The sequence below is a fragment of the Alligator sinensis genome, unplaced genomic scaffold (assembly GCF_000455745.1).
Source record: "Alligator sinensis unplaced genomic scaffold, ASM45574v1 scaffold313_1, whole genome shotgun sequence".
NCBI classification, from domain to species: domain Eukaryota; kingdom Metazoa; phylum Chordata; order Crocodylia; family Alligatoridae; genus Alligator; species Alligator sinensis.
The window spans coordinates 3,489,525-3,511,706 of record NW_005841939.1 but is presented as its reverse complement, the minus strand read 5'-3'; the positions used below and the strand labels follow the sequence as shown (position 1 = coordinate 3,511,706).

Genomic DNA, 22,182 nt, shown 5'->3' with positions numbered 1-22,182 from the left:
TGAATAGGTCCAAAACCATACAATGCAAATCACGATTCTTAATGTAGCAGCAAAACCACAGCAGTTTTTTGAAAAAAAAAATCCATCATTGTCCAGTCTCAAATATCTGAACTTTGAAGTCAGAGAGGGAAAAGTACCTACATTGGTCCATGTGGTTTTTGAAACCAGGGTGAAAATCCCCCCAGAAAGAAACCAAGAGGAAAGTGTGTTCCTCAAAGGAGAAGAGGTGGTAGTAGGAATGCTGAGCACATTGTGTGGGTCCATGATGTGCTGTCTTCTGGGCCAAAGGCACCCGTGGGATTGAAGCTTCCTCTGAGAGACTTAATGACAGGAAGCTGCTTTATTTGCTTGACTTTTAGCCAGAGGGGGTGGTGAGCGGACAAGCTGGTGTCATTTGGTGAAGTGACAAGGTTTGCTCTGCTCCCTTTCTCCATGCAAGGTACCCTGTCAGTGAGCATTCCTGGAAAAAAGAAAAGAAATGATCAGAACATATTGCAGATGATTCACTGCAGGTAACGTGCGCAAAAGCATGAGCTTAGACATGCAGCTGAGAGCTGTGATGGCAACTCAGTAAGGAGACAACTTGCACTGATACTGTAAACACGGTCAGTAAATTGCTAAGTAAATGAAGCCTTGTTTGCAGCAAAATAGTTGGAAAGAAGATGGAGGAATTCCCATGATAACAAGCTAAAGTGATACAATGATAATTAATCCTTCACACTTACAGAGCACCTTTCATCAAATCAAAGGTGAGTAATAATGCTGTGCAATTAAACAGTGCACTGCACCGATAGATCTCAAAGGGTTTTATAAAGGTGGGATGTATCATCTCCTCTGAACAGTTAGAAATGCTTAGAGGATGGGTGATTTAGTTCTACATCTCACAGTGCCCGAGCAGAACACACACTTACACACACCTAACAACTATTTTAACTATCAAACTTGGTTGCTTCCCGATAAGTCAGAGCCCCTATTTTTTTTTCAGATATCACAAATCAATTGCTTAAATGCAGCTGAAAACAGTATTTGGAATAATAAAATTGTGGTTCATGCATATCTTTGTAAAGATTCCTTTTACAAACCTATCTTCAGTGCTACCTAAATGGAAGGGAGTTAAAGACCTAAAACTCCATTTAGAGGCTGAAATAAAGGATTTTTTCTGAAGGAAAAATTGAGTTTGCAGTAGAGAAAGACACAGCATCGATGCCTGCACGAGTCACATTGGACACTGAGTTCAGATCCTTCATTTAGTTCAGTTTTTCATGCATTTATGCTCCAAGAACACTACAGATTTTTTAAAATCAAATGCTTTAATAAAGAATATTAGAGAAAGAATATCGAATCTACTAAATACCCAGAAAACCTTCTTATCACAGCCTAGCCTCCATGGGAGACTACATCATAAGCCTTCCTTAAATCCTCTGTACGCTATCATACAGATTGTCAAAGCCAGACTAGTGAAAAATGTAGGAAGTGAATTCCAAAACCCCGAGCTGTCCCCCTGCCCCCAATCTCGTGCTCTGGACTGGGTCTCTGACAGCCTCTACCCACCACACTACAGGCTGTCATTTCCAAGTGTCTCAGAGGATCACTATCATCCATAGCATTGTAACTGATTGTGCTTAATGTAGGGTTTGAACAAAGGCCTTTCAACAATCCAAGTATGAGCTGCCACTGCTTGTGGTAAAGGGCTAACTTTAGTAGCATTCCTTAGTGGAGCCATGAATCTCATATATGAACCAGCTACTACAAGAGTACAAACCTCTCAGTCTGTCAGTGAAGATGACAGTATTGTGTGTGAAGTTTCATTTTAGTTCTTTGCACGTTTCCTGTCATCTAGAATTGTTTTTCTCTTGTTATTTGATTAAATTACTTTCCTCTTTGCTTGTTCTGAAGGTGAGAAATTATTTTTCTGCAGTTATGATAAATAAAACATATTTCATTTCATTCTTACATTAGATTCAAGGGTCAGCTCCTGCAACGTCTACTCAAAAAAAACCCTTTCCGAAGCCAATGGTAGTTTTCACTGTATAAACAATACTGGATCAAACTTTTATTGAAGTCATAAGTGAACCCATCTGAATATTGCATACCAGGTCAGATCTTGTTCTCAGTGAAATAAATGAGGGATTTCACAATGATTTCAAAGCATGCCCAGGACTTGTGTGGAAAGGAGCATGAAAGCAATGGTCATAAGCATCTTTTACCTGAAAAAATTCACTGAATCATTAAGCTATTGGAGGTAGTAAGTATACAGTAATTGATGCTGTTTCTCAGCGTCTTTAACCATATACTTGCCCCATTGGGAGATAGACCCACCATTCCCTTTTCTGGATGTTTTTACTACGCCTGTTACTAGATCTCAGAGAATTTGAAGAATCCCATTTATATTTTTTAAATTATCTAAATAGACCCTGTGTTTTGGATATACACTGAGACTATCTTTTGGTTTGGACTCCCAACATTCTGCCAGTTTGTGGAAAGAAATCCTGAAGCACAGTATCAGCGTTAGTGTTTGGGCCAGTAGACACGTTCCTCAATGTGCATCATTGATCTTTTACCCTCAGAGTGACTCCTGTTGCCACCCTGCATTTCTGTGCTTATATCCCATGCAGAACTGCCCTTGTCATCGAACGTAAGGCTGAGAGGAGTGTACAGAAGTGTACACTTTGGCTTAGTTCAGAGCATGCTGATCTCACCGTCAGTCAGGTCACGGATGCCACTGCAGCTCGAGTGAGGTAGGTTTTAGGTCCATGTTTTGATTCATTCACCATGAAGCACATAACTGCTTCTTTCCATTCTGTATCTACTATTCCTCTAAATCATTCTGTATGTACTATTCCTCTAGGCACCTCTATAGGCAGTTCTAAATGTACTACTTTTTCTATTTTTCCATTCCACCCCCCCATATTAGCTGATATGGTGTGCCACAGAAGTATAAGAGGAGGTGCAGGGAGGGTGGGGGGCAGGAAGTGAAATGCAATCCTGAGGCTTTCTGCTGGGAGTGATCAGAAGTTTTTGTAGGAGCTGTGCATTTGCTTAGACCAACTCTGATTGGGCAACAGGTCCATCCTCAAAGATCAGACAGGAGACTTTCCTCTTTGGTATGTATCACAAATGTCCTTGGTGATGAATATATATTTGTAGTGATCAAGATCCAAAGGGAGTAAAAATCCTTACCATTATAATATGTGACGTTAAGAACAAGGACATTTTAGTCATCACCACTTACTAATTAAAACAAATTATGCCAATACCAGCAGGTATGCCCAACAGAAAACCATTGACTATTCATATTTTTCAGTGGAAACAAATGGCTTTCTTGGACAGTAGCACTTACTCTTTGCCCAGCCTAACCACAACCCAACAAAGAACTAATATTCCTGATCAGAAATGAAGGATGCATCATGTGTAACCCTCAAGGGAAAAATAATTTTCATGAATACAAGCAGACTCAGTATTGAGCTGAATTCCAGCCTGTCTCACACAGATGCTCTCTGGGTAGCATGGAGGAAAGAACTCATTGAATTTCTTCCTTCTGCTTTCACAGCAAGCCTTTAAGTTTACATACCCCTGTACATACCACGTTACAGACTTCCAGCTCTTTGAGTGTTTGGTGGGGAGCATCTGATGATGGATCAAGCACAAATAGTAAACAGGTCTGCAAACATGCTTCACAGACCCTTCAGCAAGAAGTTACAGAACCAGTTGTTCAAAGTTTCTTCCAGTTTCTTCTGGACCTTCCTTAGCTAGAGTTGGTTAATGCTTGTAAGTATGCGTTTATATTCTTCCCTACATTCTTGCTTGTTTTGTATTGCCTAAAATGCCACATGCACACACACATGCACACACAACACACCCACCCACACTAGAAACTATTTTTTCCTTTGGCTTCTCTTGTTCTCCACTCCAACGCACAATTCTGTCATAGAAGCAGTATCTTACTGTTCAAAAAAATATGGTGACCAAGTGTGGGGATTTTAGTGTCAGGCAGTCACTGATGTGGATTGGCAAAGTGGTCTATCTTTAGAGGTAATAGTTAATTCAACCAGGCAATGAACATTAAAATTGTTGATATGCCAGAAGATGCCTGGTTCTTTTGGGACATAAATGGCCCCAGAGCAAAGTCAACTCAATAATTTTCTCAGGGAAGTGCTGAAGACATACACCACAAGAGTGCAGCTTAGACCTATAGACACTCTGAAGTCATCTGCTGTATGTAATAGTTCTGTACTTTTTAGCAGTTCTTGAAGTAGTTCAAGCTTTACCCTTAAAACCTTCCCCTTTGAACCATGAATAATTTAATTTTCTTCTCCATGAATCAAAAGAAAAATCACCGTATCATGAGCTGGGGAAGCCTTTAAGCATAAAAGGAGACCAATGACATTGTTGTTGATGGCTGAGGTTATCACCCTCATTCTTCATTTGCTGCTGCCACCCTTTCCTGTAAACAGCCCTGTCTCTTCCAATTAAAAGAAAGTGTTTAATATACTTTGTAATTTTACACTTCTAAAACCACCTTTCAGATTTGAGCTGTCTCAGACTGATGATCAAAGACTTCATGAAATTCTGCAAAGTTTTCAATTTTACCTTAGAAAAATCAGCATGTCTTCATCTCCTCCAAATGGCACCATATCTTCCAAAGATACCACTGAAAAGGGACATTGTTTTATATCCCAGGGACATGTATAGACATACTAGCCAGTATATACAAAAGAGATGACACCAAGTGGGAATTAAGGCACTCTTGCCTCCTAAACTCAGCTCTGACACTGATTTCTTTTGTGGCCTAGAACAAATCATTTAATCTGCCTGGACCAGATTCTGGTCTCATTTATGCTGAGCTAATGTGATGCATTCCCACTAAAGCAAGTCTGCCAAATTTTCAGGCATCTATGCAACAAATATGTTAACATTCTGCATTGGCATGACCCTGAGTGTTTGCAAAGAGGTGTGTGCATGCATGTGTTTTACATTGGACTTTTTGTTTGTGTTTTCCAAAAACAGACCCCCCCCCCAGAACAGCCAATAGCCTGATGGCTAGGATCTGGAGGTGTAAATCCTTGCTCCTCCTGATGCAGAATAGAGACTTGAACACTGATTTCACACATGAATGCCCTCACCACTGGATTATTCTGGGATGGACATTTCTTAATTTATCCTGTTATATAAGTGAGAATACATTCATGAGGCCAATCAAAGGAAGCCATAACCATCAGCTAGCCATAGCCGTAACTTAAGCTATAGCCATAACCATCAGCTAGGGTGTGGGAGATCCAGATTCAAGCTTGCACTCTGATAAATAGAGAATAGTGGATTTTGAAAAGTATGGACTTGAACACAGGCACCTTGGGTGACTGCCTTATCCAGCTGGCTATTCCAAGGTTTCATTTTAACCAGAAATTATGCTCAGGATCTATACACCCTTCCTTTAAAGCACTTCACTGAAACTGCTGTGTTCACCTCGAAAGGTTCAGGTTCAATGAATCAAGATTTCCTGACCAAAAAAACCCAAACCCTTCCCCAAATTTTTGACTGGTTTGCTCCTTCTTTTGAATGAGTTGCAGGATAGGCTTGTTATGACGGGTGCCAAACACAAGAGGCTGCTGTGGCACTGGGGGCTGCACCATCTGATTTTCTGTTTTCCTTCTCACTACTTCCCCAGCTGGGTCCAAGAGGGAAGAGGTAAAAGATAGGTGCAGCAGGGAAGCCAGCAAAAGAGAGAGGACACAGAGGTGTTGGCATCCACAGGGAAGTAGAGGCTTAGCCTTGGCCTTTGGGAAGCTCATCCCCACTGAGCTCCTGCCCCAACACCTTCCCATCTGACATATCTCCACCTGCCAAGCTGTATGCCCAGCGCTTGTCTGTTTTGGGTGTTGACCCCACTGCAGTTTGGGGCTCTTTCCAGTTAGCTCATTCTTATTTACATAACGTGTTACATCTAGAGTGACACAACATCTGGCAGCTGTGGGTGAACCAATATATTCACAGTAGCCAGTGAGATCAGTCTGCTCCTCTGCTTCCATCTCCCCATCTGTAAAATGGGAAGATTAATGCTGAACTGTCCTGCATAGCATATAGTGAATTATTGTTAACTAATGCATGAAAAGCCCCAGGTAACTGCTAGGAGTTATCTGATTTATTTATTTTTTGCTGCCTCTGTACAGATATTAGCTGTCCGCACTCTGGTTACACAATTATACAGCCTCAGACTATATAAAAACAGACTTTTATGAAACTCATGCTTTGGATCTCAAAATATTAAATACAAAAATCCAAACAGAGCAGCCACAACATAGACTGCTAGTCTCTACTAATTTAACTCTTACTCATACAACCAGCAGTACTGAAGCCAATAGGTTTTTTCTATAGCCTAGTCTACTCGCATAGACCAAGATTTCCAGGTGGTCAAGAACTTCAGGCTGCATATCCTAGGCATGATTTTGATCTTGGGGAAACAAAACAACTACAGGGAATCTGAAGCTAGAGATTTATAGCCAGAAAGTTGCTCTGAGGTAACTGCCTGTCTACATGCTCTTATCCCATGGGAGCTTACCCCTCAATGAAACAGTTATATGCTGTCACGTGTTACTTTTCATTTGCTGGCTGTAACATCAAGCAGATTCTGTGGGGGGCCAGGAAAGGAGAAAAAAATCTAAAATATGGAGTTACTAACTTGTAGCTAAACATTTCATAGGTACAGTGCCAGAGTGTCCCTCATTTATTCACATGCCTATTGGTAATTGTTTATACTACTGTGGATCCAGTGAATGCTGCCATGTTTTCCCATGCAGGAAAATATTTCTGCAAAAAAAACAGAAGTAGTGACATCTTTACCCCTCAAATAACTGGTACCTCAGTAAAGGTAAACTGTTATGGTATAGTACCAAATCTGTGTTTGAACTAAACTCAGAGAGCTGGGTACAGAATTCAAGTCTGCACTGACCTCACCATATATCCTTTTCCTCTGAACTAGCGTTCAGACATCACTGGATTACAGAATTCCTGTGGGAAGCATTTTTTGGATAAAGTGCTTAAAATGGCAGCACAATTGGTGCATAAACACTTATAAATATTTGAAGCATAAGCATTCAACAAATCGTACTGCTATAAAGTTTTACATTTAACCACATGGGCTCCAAATAAATAGCTGAAAATTGCTCTAAATATAGGTTTAAAATATCAGTAAGTCGTTGATGGGATGCAGAACTTTTCAGAGAAATCAGAACTAGATAGGTGTTTCATTCTATATCACCCAATATCCACAACTTTGAAAAAAGTGTGCTTCCATAGAGGCTGATTATATTACATGGTCTGCATTTCCAAAACAGGGATTGGAAGATGAAACGTAGCAGGGGCTGGGGTGTTCTTTTAACAAATGCAGTTCAGCCTCTTTGCATCTAGATAATTTGTTATTGTAGGTTGGCTCAAATTTAAGACAGTAACATTTTAGAAACACTTGGAAAACTAAGCCAGCTGCAGGGAGGATATCATTACAAATTGAGACACATGTTGTACAGGAATACCATTCTTTTCAAATACCAAAAACATGTCTGGAGAAGTAAATCCATGCAAAATGAGTCAGAGGCAGGGCCTAATTCTGTGATGTGGGGAGGAACTAATGCTGCAGTATTCTGAGCACTTTTAGTTCTCATTAGAGACAGTGGGAGATAAGGGTGCATAGCCCTTTACAGGATCAAGCCCAGTAATTTAATAATCTTTTTATTTTTGGAAGCAAATGTTACATACTTGGAGCCTCTGTAAAATGTTTGTTTTTACCTGATCTACTCCTTTTATTGTACCAACAGATTTCTTACCAAGCACAAACCCTTTTTATGTAAGTATAACATAGCGCACCATCAAAAACCCCTCCACAAATGACACATGCCCCAACAGTAATGCCACAACCCGGTCCCTTAAACATGTGTGTAGCTTTAATTCTTTGCTGGATGAAGTTCTAAAATAGACAGGGAGAGACTCAGCCAACAGTTTGGATGTAAAAGGATCTTAAGGCAATTCTGAAAGCCTTGTTTGTCACAGACTATTCAATCTGATCCCCAATTCCTGGCCTGCAGGGTATGCTTTCTACTGCACTGGACTTTTCTATTTTTCTAAGAATTTGTGTTTTAAAATGTAGTTCTCTAAATCCTACAGCTCGTCTAATGATGACTACCTCTTCCGTGACTGACGTTCTTTGAAAACACACTTAGAGCATTTCACTGGTTTTCTATTTCCTAAAACATACAAGGATTTTCTTTCATTTTCTTTTCATATGATGCACACATTTATCATGCAGTACATATATGGACCAGACAAAATCTGGGCAGGCCACATATGAAGCGTTTTTTCCAGTATTATTTCAAATCACTTCCTTCTCACACAAAGATCACAGATAACAATTAAATCCATAAGGGCCAAAGTAATCTTTGGTGCAACTCCATTCAAATCAGTGGTCCCAGACATGAAATACGTGGAGGTCACAAGCAGTCCTTAAATCTCTATAAATCAGATCCTCTGGAAATTGATGTAGCAGTTTAAGTACCTGAGGAACCAGCCTCTTATCTGGCTTGAAAGGAACTGCAGGTGCTTGGTGTCTCTGAAAATCGGTTTATTTTTTGCTTGAAAAGTGATGGGCTGAATACTGTCCCATTGTAGCTTATTCAAGAACCTGACTTTTGCATCTGAAAAGTGTGGCCTGTGGCAAGCCATTCGGTAGAAAAGAAAAAGGACCCTATTGTCATTTGGGGTAAATCAACATAGGTCCTTTCACTTCAAGGGATCTACACAGATTTACAACAGCTGAGGATCTAGACCATAGTCTGATACTTTCCTACTATGCAGACTGAATTTAGAGCACCCACATCCTGACGGTCTTAGATATGGGAACTGAAACTGAGTACAAAACATGTCATCTTACACTCTGGCACTTAAAGAATAATTTTTTCTGGGAAACCCTTTTTAATTCAATATCTCTGAGTAGCTACCATGGTGATTCTGAAATGTAAGATCACTATTAATGTCAGGCAGTCCTCAAGGGCCAAACTGCAATTCCAAGCAAATAAGCATCACTGTTTGTGGTGTTAGCACTCTCTGCCAGAATAGCAGGAAAGAAGGATGTCAGGTAAGGGAGTCACTTCTGGAATTCTGAGAGCTTTTGTTAAGTATATATGGCCATCCTCTCAATCAATTTAAATTAGCATTACTCCAGTGTAGTTATACCCACCTAAATTAGCTGAGAATCACTGTAGTGCTGGGTCAGACAAAAGAAATTAGCATAAAATACCTGCATAAATATATAAATACTTAATTTTTTCATTTATACATTTAGGGCCAAATCTTCCCTGGCCAATGCAATGAGGATACGGGTAGATATACTTAAGTGCTACAGTGAGGAGGGCTAAAGAAGGAATGCTAATGACTGTGCCCCTTGTCTCAAGCCTCCCAACCAGAGCAGAGTTTCTTATGCTGGGCCAAGGGAGGTGAAAGGATTCAGAGTGGGATGGATATTGCTTCTGCTCTGAAATGGAGCATTCTGCACCTCATGTTATTTTGGCAACACTATATGTTTTAGCCAACTGCCAAACCAAACATACTATTTCCTCTGCAGATCCTGACCCCACAGGGACATGGTATGGGAGTTGGCCTAATCTTAGCACTTCCAGTAGGACTAAGGAGATATTCTGCGTGTATGGGGTAAGGAGTTCCTTCCTCACCTCCTGCAAATGCATGCATAGCTACATACATGCATGTGCATGCGCACACACACACAGGTAGAAGTTAGTCATGGGTTAGTCATATGTGCTATTTAATTTTCCAGTTCAGCTTACTGAAAATAGTAAATGAAAAGCAAATGTAGCATTCTAATATATTCACCTTAAAAACATTTATACTGAAACTGTAGGGTTAAAAATGATTCTGCCTGGATGTACTATGAGCATGCAGCCAACACTAACATTGCTAATTTTAGAAAGTTCATTCTGTTCAAACTTGAAACAATTACACCCAACAAAATATTCTTCTTACTAGCGTCATGTCTTTATCGCACTATGGAGCTGGCTCTGAAACTTTTTCACTGTTTGTTTGAATAGCATCAAGCTAGACCAACTTGACAGTCTACATCCTGATGGAGAGGCTAAACTTTAACATCAAGGATTATGTTGCTGATTAGCATTTCCAATAATCAAGTAATTGGTACATTAAATAATCCAGAGGCTGGCTACTTGCCCAAAAAGGTCACTCTTGCATTGATTTCTTTTTAAAGGCATCTATGTTACTAGTCCTTGGATGCTATCTGCTTGTCCAGAACTCTAGCATGGACGTATCTGGCTCATTTCCTTCAATTAATGCAATTTGATAGGAAACTAAATTCAAGAAAAGTTACACGTTATGTCACATATGTTCAGATTTCCCAATTAAGGGAACCAGGGAGAGAGAGAACTATCAGGGTTGTTTATTCTAACAAGATAATGCGATTGTGAGACCAGTGTAATAATTCAGCTCCAAGGACCCAATCAAGAAAAGTGATGGGCCAAATACTGCCTATGTAGCTTATTCCTGCTCAGGGAGCTGAAAGATCCATCAATTTGTGACTCTATATACACTTAGTTTCTTCATTACCACATAGCAAGGGAGCAGGGCTTTATCTCCACCTTTACCAGACCCAGGGACAGGGATGCTGGGCCAAAGACTTTATGGAAAGGGTGGAGGTTAGGAGACCATCAAAGAAACTTTGTGGGGCTCAACATGCCCTTTTGTTCACAGCCACAGAGAGCAATCAGAACAAAGCTCAAGATGTACTCCTTTTAAATCCAGTAGTGCTAGTTAACGTCCACTTGCAGTCATGGAGGTGGTTCTCTCAGGGCCTTAGGCAGCATGTCTTCTGTGGGAGCTGGGCTGCCATGATTAATCCCTTCCACTCTTTCTCCCAATCTCCACTGCCATCCTTTCAAAAGCAAGGGATTTACAGTGTGTCACAGAGCTCAAGATGATTACATCAACATTAACAAGCTCAGTTACCATGCATAAAATGGAATGGAAAATTTTGAGGGTGCATAACAATGCTGAGATGTCTCCATGCCCATCCCCATGGTACACATGGAATATCACCTCCCTGAAATATTTACAGGAAGGGGGTTCTTGAAAGTTGAGTCAATGGGAAGGTGCCACAGAATTGGCATCACTCCAGCTGGGATTGGCTGGTACCTTTTCACTAATTATCAAAGGGTGATTTGACATGAGGTCAAAAAACCCTCATCTGAAATTGACACTGGTATTGTGAGAGTTAGCTGCATATGCCCTAGAGAAATATTGACCCCCTCCCTCTCAGCATTTCACTGTGGTATAATATGGAGCGATGGTGTTTTTCTTCTGTAGGGTATTTTGGAGTGAAAATTTCCCTTAGAATATGCACAGATTCTGGCCTTGCATATCTTTTTTTGAGGAAGTCAGGGGTAACCATTTCTGTGCTATTGCACAGACCCTATAGATACTGCAAACTAAAACGCTACAAGTAACCTAAGTTATAAATACAACCCTTAAATGGAGACAAACAAATACTAAATGTAAACACACACCTCTGTAAATAGGATAATGATCATTCAGCTAGATAGTTAAACTGGCTGTTTTCAATACTAAACTTGTGAATGTCTAGGAAATTGGTAGGGAGGGCCACAAGTTTTTCTTTTTAGGATGCGGTTTGGCTGAGCCCGGTTTGTCCAGCTTCGGTGGGGCATATCATCTGCACAGTTACATTTTTAGAGTAGAGTCAATGAGGAAAATAATCATGAATGAAAATAGAGTTCTGTGACCTTAGAGTGTTCCATTCTCAGGAGCGCTGAGCTCCCCCTAGGGATCCAGACATCAGAAAGCAATTGCACAACACAAGAAAGGAAATGCCCAGTAAGAGGAAGGCTGAATAAGAAGAATGAGTTGTCAGCTTACAGATGTTAAAGCACTTTGACATTAGTTACAAACAAGGCATGGACAGCAGGGAAGAAATAAATGGAATTAATGCAACAGCTATTATGGATGGCTCTGATATTAAATAATAGGAATATAGTCAAATAGTGCATTTCCTACAGATCAAAGCACCACCACTAGGAAGGCATAGGTGTGTATGTGAAGTTTAGGCTGAACAACCTTTCAAGCTCTGAACATGATGCAGTCATGCTGGCAGCAAAACTCTTGAGGCTGCTATAGCAAGATGGTGTGATAGATATGCTACAAGAGCCTAACTGTGATCCACTGAAAGATTCTGTTGGGCCACATTCTTGTCCACCTATTAGGCATATAAGTAGACTTGTTCCACTTTATTCGAGTCCCTGAAAAAACACTGATAAATCTACTTGTATAATACACCATCACTTTAGCCTTAAAACTAAGTCACAAAAAAGCAATGAGGAGGAAAAGGACCCACGCACTTCTTGCATCAACAGTCTTTCAAGGACTTAAGCAGGGTGGAATAGTATCCCACGTAGGCATCCACTTAGGTGTCTAATAGCTGGAATAGAATCTGGCCTAATGACCTTAATGATATTTTGGGCTGCTGAGTTGTTATAGATGTTAATTATTAGTGCAAGAAAGATACAGCTGTGCTTTATTTTCATACTAAATGTTTCAAATGTGTCAGGGCGTGCCTGGAGCAAAGAACAGAGTCTCTATTATATAAGAATAGACATTAAAGTAAGTAAATAAATAGCTTGCATGGTCAATGGGAATGATAAACGTAGTATTGCAGCAATAACAGGAAAACTGTTTAAAAATCAATATGTGCCACACTGCAGGATCCAAGATTGTGCAGTGATCTCCTGTTTTTAATACTGGGGAAAATAGCAGTATCTCAGATATCAGATATGTGCTATCTACTGCTGGTAGGTGTTGAGTTGTTAAAGGTAACATTTGTATTGAACGTCTGTGAGTGACTGTGGCATTGCAAGGGACAGCACAGAATATGATTTACTGGAGGTTATGGAATACTCAATGGATTGTAATAAAATTTGGCATGTCACCAAGCCACATCCGGCAAATCATCAGTATTTGATTTCTGAACAGATTCTTGTAACACCCACCCCTCTCCTTTTTTCTTACAGAAGCTCTCCAAGCTTATGAATCTAAGGAAATGCAATTACATTTGTTTCTTGCTCACAAGGTTGAAGCAAGAATAGACATATATTACATAAACAGTTTTATTATAATACTATTTTGTTGGGGGACTTCAATGGGGCTTTTATGCCTCTGAAGCATTGTTACCAGACCAGACCCAGCTGGTGATATAACTATTTATTATTTGCATTGCTATAGTGCTCAGAGGCCCACATTAAGGATCATTATATTGTACGTGTGTGTGCACACGCACATGAATATGCATGTCTACATGCGTGTGTTTACATGCATGCGCACGCACACACCCACACACACATTTTTTGGGGGAAAATTATAAAGTGTTTTCACAAAGTGAGAGAGATGGACTGAGGCAGGTACCTGAGGTAAGGGAGTGGGGTTCCACAATATAAAGTCCACCTTGATACAACCCTATTAGCCTGAGATAAGATGGTAAAATCCCTAATCACAGATTGGGGACAAAATGGAACAAAGTTCAAGAAAGAAGTCTTGCACAAAGCCCAGGCTCCTCTTATATGCAGCACTGACTGCTTACGGTAAGTATGTTGCTCTGAGTTCAGGGTCAGAGTAGTATGATTGCAGCGGACCAAACCAGTGAACAACCATGCCTTGAATTAGCATCAAGTAGAAGGGTTCCCCTACTCTAAACACTCCTGAGAGGGAATTATGGTAATTAATTTGGATGGTCATGAGGTCATGAACTCCTGGTACTCAAGCAGGATCATTTTTATAAGTGGGTTGACTGCCCAGACCTAGAACTTACCCACTAGTTTGACATGCACAACACAACAACATCACAGCCAGCACCATAACGGAATGTTCTGTGAACAAAATGTTAACGAAGCTGCTGATGGGTGACGAATTGACCGACACAGAGGTGATTCAAGACAAAGACAGCATTAAAAACATAAATAACAATATTTTTCTCTTTTTTTCCTTAATAAATCAGAATCTGTATCTTCGCTTTACAAAGGCCACATCCACATGAGTTTGACTCATAACTCAAAATATTAATATTCATTCTATTCACACAGAAGGCAGCACTGTTTACACAAACCTTTACTTATTCTGATTTCGAATTCGGAGACACCTCCTTTTCAATGGTGGCTCCAGATCCTCTGGCCCTGTGCTGAGTATTGGCGTTGAGATTATGCATGGCGCTATTGCAGTCTTTTCTGCTGGTTTTGGCACAGGCTGGATCACGCAACCTGTCTTGGGTAGCATCCGCAAAGCATAGGCATGGTCCTCATCTGCAGGGTTGTTAAGGTTTGGGTCTTGCTTGTCTCCCCCAGCGAGAGGCTCTTCCCCAATCTTCTTGCCAGCCTCTCCCTCTAGGTGGCAATTGGATGCACAATTGTTCTCTTTAACAGATTCCAACTCACTTACAGCTGACTCCTCTGGCGGCGGAGGCTTTTTCTGCTCTTGAGACTGTTCTGAGTTCTTAGAACCCTCTGTGCTCTTCGTGCCATTCACAATGACATTGCAAGCTGCGCCACTGGTTTCTAGTCCTGAAGTGCTGGAGGCCAGTGAGACAGGGCCACAGTGAGCTGGGTCACTGCATGGTAATGTTTTTGTTTCAACTGGGCTGCAATTGTCCCTGCAGTCGCTGCAGTTCCTTTTATCTGAGTTACCAAAAGCCAAATTTACAACACTGTTAGGTTCACGTTCAACTTTAACTTGAGCATGTAAAGCCCTGTGAATAACATTGTGTAGCCTAGACCTGTGGCCCACAGTTAGGTCTATCACACCATCCTGTGGACCCTGTAGCACACTGGAAAAACTAAATTTACTGTTCACTGGACTACTAGCTCTGATAGTCAAATCAACAACTTCATTTTTATTATGCTCCTGGAGCAGTTGAGCTTGATTTAAGGACTGGCCTGAGCAGCTTGGTGATGAGTCAGAGGATTTAGAGGGCCCTTGCTTTGAATCTCGAGGGGACGTAGAGTTATTTGATGGCTTTGCTCCAGGCGTATCACTGGAGGTACTTGGAATGAAGTTTTCACCATTGCTGGAGAAGCCATTGGGGGGCTTGGAATCATTGATGTGAGGGATGGGAATGGGAATAGGGATGGGTACGGGTAGCGGAACAATGACAGGATATGGCACTAACAGGGTTGGGGGCGGCACCAGAGGGGCAAGGGATGGCAACCCAAAGTTCATCATCTGTGGCAAAGGCATAGGACCATTTGGCATCATGCTGACAGGGGGAAAGGGAAGACTAGGCAAAGGAGCCCCTGGCGGGGGTGGGGGTAGTAAGCCTGGAGGATTTCCAGGCATGGTAGGTGTAGTTGGGGGATGAATATGAGGAGATAGCATTGGCCTGTGCATGGGGCTAGAGGTGGGACCCATATTTCTGGGACCACCTGGTGGCGGACCAATTCCAGGAATCATTGGATTGGACAAGGGGCTATTAGGATTTGAAGCATGATGAGGCGGCCCTCGAATAAATGGTGGACGGATTTGCTGCATAATTTGCTGTTCCATGAATATGGGCAGGGGAACTGGCCCGCGGTTTGTCATCACCATGGGAGGACTTCGAGGTGGGACACCAATTGGAGGCACAATGCTAGCAGGTGGCTGAACAGAAACGGGTGGAATATTTGGATTCTCATTGATAGAAATAGATTTAGGAACTGGCGTGGGGATTTTAGTGACAGAGCAGTTGGCAGTGTCAGACGGAGAGGCAGTGGTAGACGCTGATGGTCCAGGACCTTGAATTTGGCCAGCTGCAGACACTGGGGATGGGGCCTTTCTCCGAGCATCTGCTAGCGGTATATTCCAAGAATCTGGAGTCAGCAGCTGCACCCCAGTGCCTTCTGCTTTATTTTCGACTGGAGGATGTAATGTGCTGCACAGTCCAGCTGGAAGATTGGCCTGTGTCTCTTTGTAGAAAATGTCCATTTTGTACTGATTGAGACATTTTGCACTGCAGAACTGAAGCCTTCGTTCCCCGTCCCCAAAATCCAGATACTCTTTTGTGTGTCTTATGTGCTTACACCAGTCACATACCTACAACACAGTAACAAAATCAAAACAGGTGAGAAAAAGTGATCTCCTCTTAATCATGTAATTCTAAAAGTCATTTTTCAGTGCTTTCTAAATATCTGAATTATTTTTCTCATAGGGAAAAAAATTAGCAGCATTTTGCAAAAGTTATGCCTTTTGGACACTAAAGTATAAATGAGTGGAATCTCACAAGCTTTTCTGGCCCACACATTCTATCTTACACAATATGTCAAATATCACATATATTCATACTGAAAGGCAGATCCTCAGCTGTCAGAGCTCTGTTGACTTCTTAGATATCTCTGATATGACAGCTCATACCAGCTCAGGATCTGTCCCTGAGGAGAGAAAGTGTGTGTGTATGTATGTAAAATACCTATGTGCTTGTCTAATATGTGCCTACATAGTAGATACTGACGTATACACACACCCTTATATCTTCTTTGACATGATGATACATAATAAACCAGATCAAGAAACAATGAGAAAAGGACCTCAGAAAATTCCTTGGAAATGAATGCAAGCTGTCTGTGCTAAGTTACAGCACACTGTAACATTATTAACTGTGTTAGATAATAAGTTGGAAAGGGTGCAGTGTTTTAAATGGTATCAAAAAGCCAAAGCACCATTCATCATTTGCTCTGTGTTCCAAGTAGAAACTTGGAAATAGTCATGAAATCTGTGTGAGGTTCAAATATTCCCAATTTGTGATGTTTCGACAAGCTGGAATTATTTTCTGAGCTGTTTGCCCACTCTTGTTCACTAGTCACTTTGTGTAAAACTTCTTGGCAGGCAATGCTTATTTAGCAACTTTTCAGATACTACAGCAAAAAGTTAGTATTACAGATCCTTTTTTAATTTTATTTTGCCCTTTTTTTGCTACTATTGGTGTGGTGAAGGCATAGCCAATTTTTTTTAAGTAAAGCTGCAGAACTAATTAAGCTGTGAAAGGTTTTCCCAGCTGTAAACCACTAGACACCAAAGTTCAAAAAATAGTCATTCTAGGCTTCAGAATCCATTACTTCAGAGAAATTATTGTGATTTCATTAACACATTAATTTTGCAACACCAACAGCTCTCACAGATGGTGAAGACATGATCTACAATTCAAATATGACTCTTGTTTGCACAAATGCCTTTCCTTCATATGGCATTTTAAACAAGAATTAATATGACTAATCTTGCCATAGCTATAAACAGATAAACAGATGTCAGATTTTTCAGTGCCTTACTTTTTTGACAGAATTTTACACACACACAAAAAAACCCCCATTTTTGTCATTTATGTTAGTTCTCAAAATATTCTGTTGACAAAGATTTTTAGTGCTTTCTATAATCAGTATGTTGAGCCTAGGACCATGTCAGAATTTAGCTTTATATTGTATGTGCTCCTACTTTTCCAAGCAGCCCCATATTATCTTGACATGAGATGGCTATGCCTTTTTTAGAAAAAAAAAAGACAAAGAATATAATTGTGAAATGATAGCATTAAAAGGATAATTAATTTTAATAACTATTGGCCATATAAACAATTCAAAACAACATATGTCGGGCATTTGATTACTCATCTCATTTAACTCTCAGTTTTCCTTTAATACAAACAGTGCTGACATTTTAGAGTTTTCATTTATACAGCGTAAAGATATATACTTTTATCATTTTTACACTGTTTCTTTAACCAATGCAACCCCAGGTTTCTTGCTCCCTGTTCACCACTGGATTATCTGTCTCTCTCTTTCCCCCATTATATTCACCCACATGTATACCATTTTAAATTCATTCATGAACTTTACATCCTGTCTGGGAGTCTTTTAAAAATCTCAAACTAATGATTCTTTGAAAACTAAAACCAACCAAGTCAACCCCTGAAGTGTGGAAATTTATGGGTCAGATTGTTAACTGGTGTAAACAGATGTAAAATGTAAGCAACTGCATTGATTCACACCAGCTAGAGAACCTATGCATCCTGCATTAGTACATTTTTATATCTATTGCATTGAGCCAGACAATGGGAAACATTTCATTGCACATTAGAAACAGCACACTGTTTGAAGCTGACAAATAAAAATTAAACTGCTTAGAAATGCAGAAAAGTAGGCTGGTAAATTCATGACAGGAGCATCACGATAAAAGCCTTGAGCTGCAAAGGGGCTCCAAAACCTTTATAAAACTGTAATAGGATGGGAACTCATAGGGCTGAATCCTATTCCACTTTATGTGCCCAAATGGCAGTTACCCAGCCACATAACTGGCAACATTGGCATGTATACACAGTTTGTGACCCTGTTCCAGCTATACTGTAGAAGCATAAGTAATAGCCTAGCAGCCAGAGAAGGAGATAAGCAGAGCCAGGATGAAGAGACCAAGCTAGGGAGTGTGCGGCTCAGCGATATTTGGAAAGAAAGGAGCCCTGGGTTGTAGCCTGGACCCTTAATCCCAATGAAGTAACTTCCTCGCTTCTCTTCATCTATTTTAGCCAATCAATATTAAATACCAGATGTGGTGGCCCAGCATCAAGAGGAGGACTGGGGAAGGGACAGGCTAATGTCTCACCTGTGAAGAGGTGGTTAGACTGCTGTGCTAAGTTAGAAGTGCAGGTTCAAACCTCCTCTGGGTGCAAGAAGCCTAGAATCTGCAGCTGCCTATGCTTGTGTTTGAGGGGAGCCATTTTAATTAGAGCAGTTCCCAGGCAGCTGTTGTAATTAAAATGGCTTACCATCACGTGTATTAAACCCCTGTGCATTTAAAAATGGCCACAGGATGCTTTACTTAAACCTCATTCATTGAGGTTTAGTTAAAGCACCCCACGGCCATTTTAAAATGCATGGGGGATTAATACACATGATGCTGCAGAACACTGCAGCATTCTAATTAAAATGCAGGGTAGACTTAATTACTTGAGTCTGCTCTGACAGGTTCTAATTAGTATACCAGTGAGCACATGTATAGGTAGCGTGAGTCTCCTGCTTCCTGATCACATGCCCTAACCACAAAGCTGTTGACCTAAAACATAGGAGGACCCTTCTCCTCTTTGCCAGGCCACAATATCAGGATTTACATTCCTGGTATGGAGCAGCATACCAACAAGAGCAGATCCTTCTGCATGTGCTCAGTAGCCACATGAATGCATATGTCCAAAATGCACATGCAATAGGATCACAATCTGTGCATAGGTGCCCAGAATGGCAGCTATGTAACAAGGTAAATGCTTAAGCAACTATTTGGATGTGTAAAGTGAAATAAGATTCTACCCATAGCAAATAGAGCAGAAGCAGGTGGACGGCTGCAAGAAGAGAGCTGAGGGATGGACTTTTCATAGATCATCCTTTCTAGCCCTTCAGAGTTAGCATGCAACAATTCAGCAAGTGGGGGAGCACCCACTGAAAAGTGTACAGTGGGGCCAGATTAGTTGGGTACCACTGCTTTAGTTAAACAGATTAAAAGAAAAATATATAAAAAACCCTCCTGGCCTCTTTTCTAATCATTTAATTGTATTGGTTATCAGTTCAAGAATTCACTGCAGTACTTCAGTGTTTTATTGCTCCATTCACTTGTAAATTTCAAATGGGACCCTGAGTCACCTACAGATAAACAAATATTTTCTCCTCAGTAAAATATTTAGAAATCCCGCTTTGAAATTCTCTTCTGATTTCTCATATTTTCAATAATTCATAGAGGCACAAGAAATTCTTGAGCCTGCCTGCCTCACTCCCTTTTTTGATCAAAGCCCATTCATTCAGTTTATTTTATCACCGGATAAATTTAATTAAAGGAACAAAAGTTAAATGTGATAATTCTATTCCTGTGACTATCCTGAATGGATCAAATATCCAATAATAATCTCATCGATTTTATGCAATATCTTAAAGTATGTAGATTAAGGTCAGCGACCACTGGTTGCTTTCAGTGTGTGTGTGTGTGTGTGTGTGTGTGTGTGTGTGTGTGTGTGTGTGAGAGAGAGAGAGAGAGAGAGAGAGAGAGAGATCTACAGGTAATATTGCACCTTAGCATACTGTGTTAAAATGTAGAAAAACAGTCTTTCAAATGAGGGAGAAAATTACTGGAGGAGAAAAAAATGTCACTTAAGAATTAATGAATCAAGTCTGTCTTACAGGATTGATCATTTAAGATGAGGTCAATGAATTTATGATACAAATGGCTATATCACTAGAGGTAATAAAATGGAGCAATATCATTCATTTTACATCTAACTAATGACATGCTCAGAGTAATTACAGAGTTCTTCTAAGAGCCTATGCTGATTACTTAAGCTATGATAGTTAGGTGAAACCTATATATCATTCAGTTCAATAAAATAACATTTTCCTATCTGTGAAATATACAACAAATGTAATGTTTTTTTTAAAAAGGACTTTCATTCTGGATAGTCTGTATGTTGTTAGGTTTTGAGGGAGGGGTTGGTTTGTTGGTTGGTTGATTTAGGGTTTTTTTTAACAAGCAGTGGGAAATCTTTTTGTCCATTTCTTTCTTCTGCTTTTTTTTTACTGCATTACCTTTTCCTTTTACTGTACAACCAAGTGGGCAGTTAAATTGCTGCCGAATGTTTTGTAACAGTTATGGACAGCATTTGCTTCTGTAATGCTTACGCACAGGAGTAGCCCTCTTAGATTCAGAAGGATTATTCATGTGAGTTAGTGCTACAGGATCAAGTTCTTAGTGTCTGATCCAATGTCTGTAGAAGAGTGCAAAAGGCTCCTGCTTATGTTAATAGACTTTGGATCAGGCTCTTAGTCCACATTCTGCTTGCACTGAAATCAATGGGATTTTTGCCACAGACCTCAAGAGCATCAGAAGCAAGACCAGAATATTTTCTAAGGAGCTGCCTGGTTCTCTACATGATAGAAAAATCAGTGCCTAAAATTAACAAAAGGAATTCAGAGGAAAATACTGAGATGATTACCCACGTAATATATCAGGCTTCTCCCCTGCCCCCACTCCAAGCTACACAAAACAGCCTTTTCTAGTTGCATTTGCTGACTGCAAATTTCAAATGAAAAGGGATGGAGAAATTTGTGCTTAGCAAAGGATGTGTGATAAAAATTTGGGAAATGAAGAGCCTCCTTTTGTAAGGCACTGAGTGCCCTCTAACTGCCTTCATCTTCCTCTGAAGAACCTTGCAGTATCAATCCCTAGATCCAGGTGAAATATTTCATATCACAAATGTGAAAACTTAACACCTGAATGACAGAAAGATCAGAAGAGAGATAAATACAATATCCCATTCAGTTGTAACATAACCCTCAGGAAGATTAAATTTACCTAACTGGGGCATGTCCAATTCTAAACAAAAGAATGAACATTTCCTTTAGTACATTTAATGTATTTATATTTTAGTGGCTGGTTGCCAATGTAGTACTTATAAGCTCAATGGCTTGATATCATTCATCCTTTTTCCTGTGAAATGTGTGGCAATCTACACCACTAGACCACTCAGAAGACACTACATCAGCAGAAATATTACTCGTTTTTGATACGGGAACACCAAAAAAGCCCAGACTGTGGGATCCTATAACGCTTCCCGTCTTGTATTTCTCCAGTACAAAAAGAAAGCTATTCAGTTGAGCCTTTATTTTGATAGAAACATCCAAAGTGGAGTCCAAAGTTTGCCATGAGGTTACCCACACAGGCACAATGTACACATTCTGCTAAGCTTAAAAGGAAATGCATATGGCTCTGGGCATGGGATAATTAATACTTTAATCAGGTGTCAGATGCCAGAGTGAAGTTCATCCATTAATGTAGCCCACCAGTAACCTCTGAGCAATAATCTAGTATCAGACACTATTTCATTAAGGAACACATTTGCTAAAATATCTGCCTGCTGAGAAATTTGCTTTAGCCTAAGAGAAATCAGGCATTAGCAACACTCAGACAACACAGCCACAATAAAAAGCATTTCCAAGCCTATCCAGCATCGTCACAGAATTTTGGACCCACAACTCCCCCTTTGTAGAGTTTAGCAGGAGAAAAGAAAAGGGCCAGTAGGGCAAAGATTATCCTCCTTTCTGCATCTCCAGAAGCAGGCACGGAGTT

General features: G+C 40.4%; 1 protein-coding gene across 3 annotated transcripts in view; it reads right to left on the bottom strand.

The window, feature by feature from the left end:
* Positions 1 to 328: 328 nt before the first annotated feature.
* SOBP (sine oculis binding protein homolog) overlaps positions 329 to 22,182 on the bottom strand; it is a 159,980-nt gene continuing 138,126 nt past the window's right edge. For all 3 annotated transcript variants that reach the window (XM_014518104.2, XM_006019825.3, XM_006019826.3), the window contains 2 exons: positions 14,177 to 16,131; positions 329 to 460 (listed from right to left, as the gene is read on the bottom strand). In XM_014518104.2, coding sequence (XP_014373590.1) covers positions 14,179 to 16,131 — 1,953 coding nt within the window. In that variant the 3' untranslated portion in view covers positions 329 to 460; positions 14,177 to 14,178. The remainder of the gene's footprint in view (positions 461 to 14,176; positions 16,132 to 22,182) is intronic.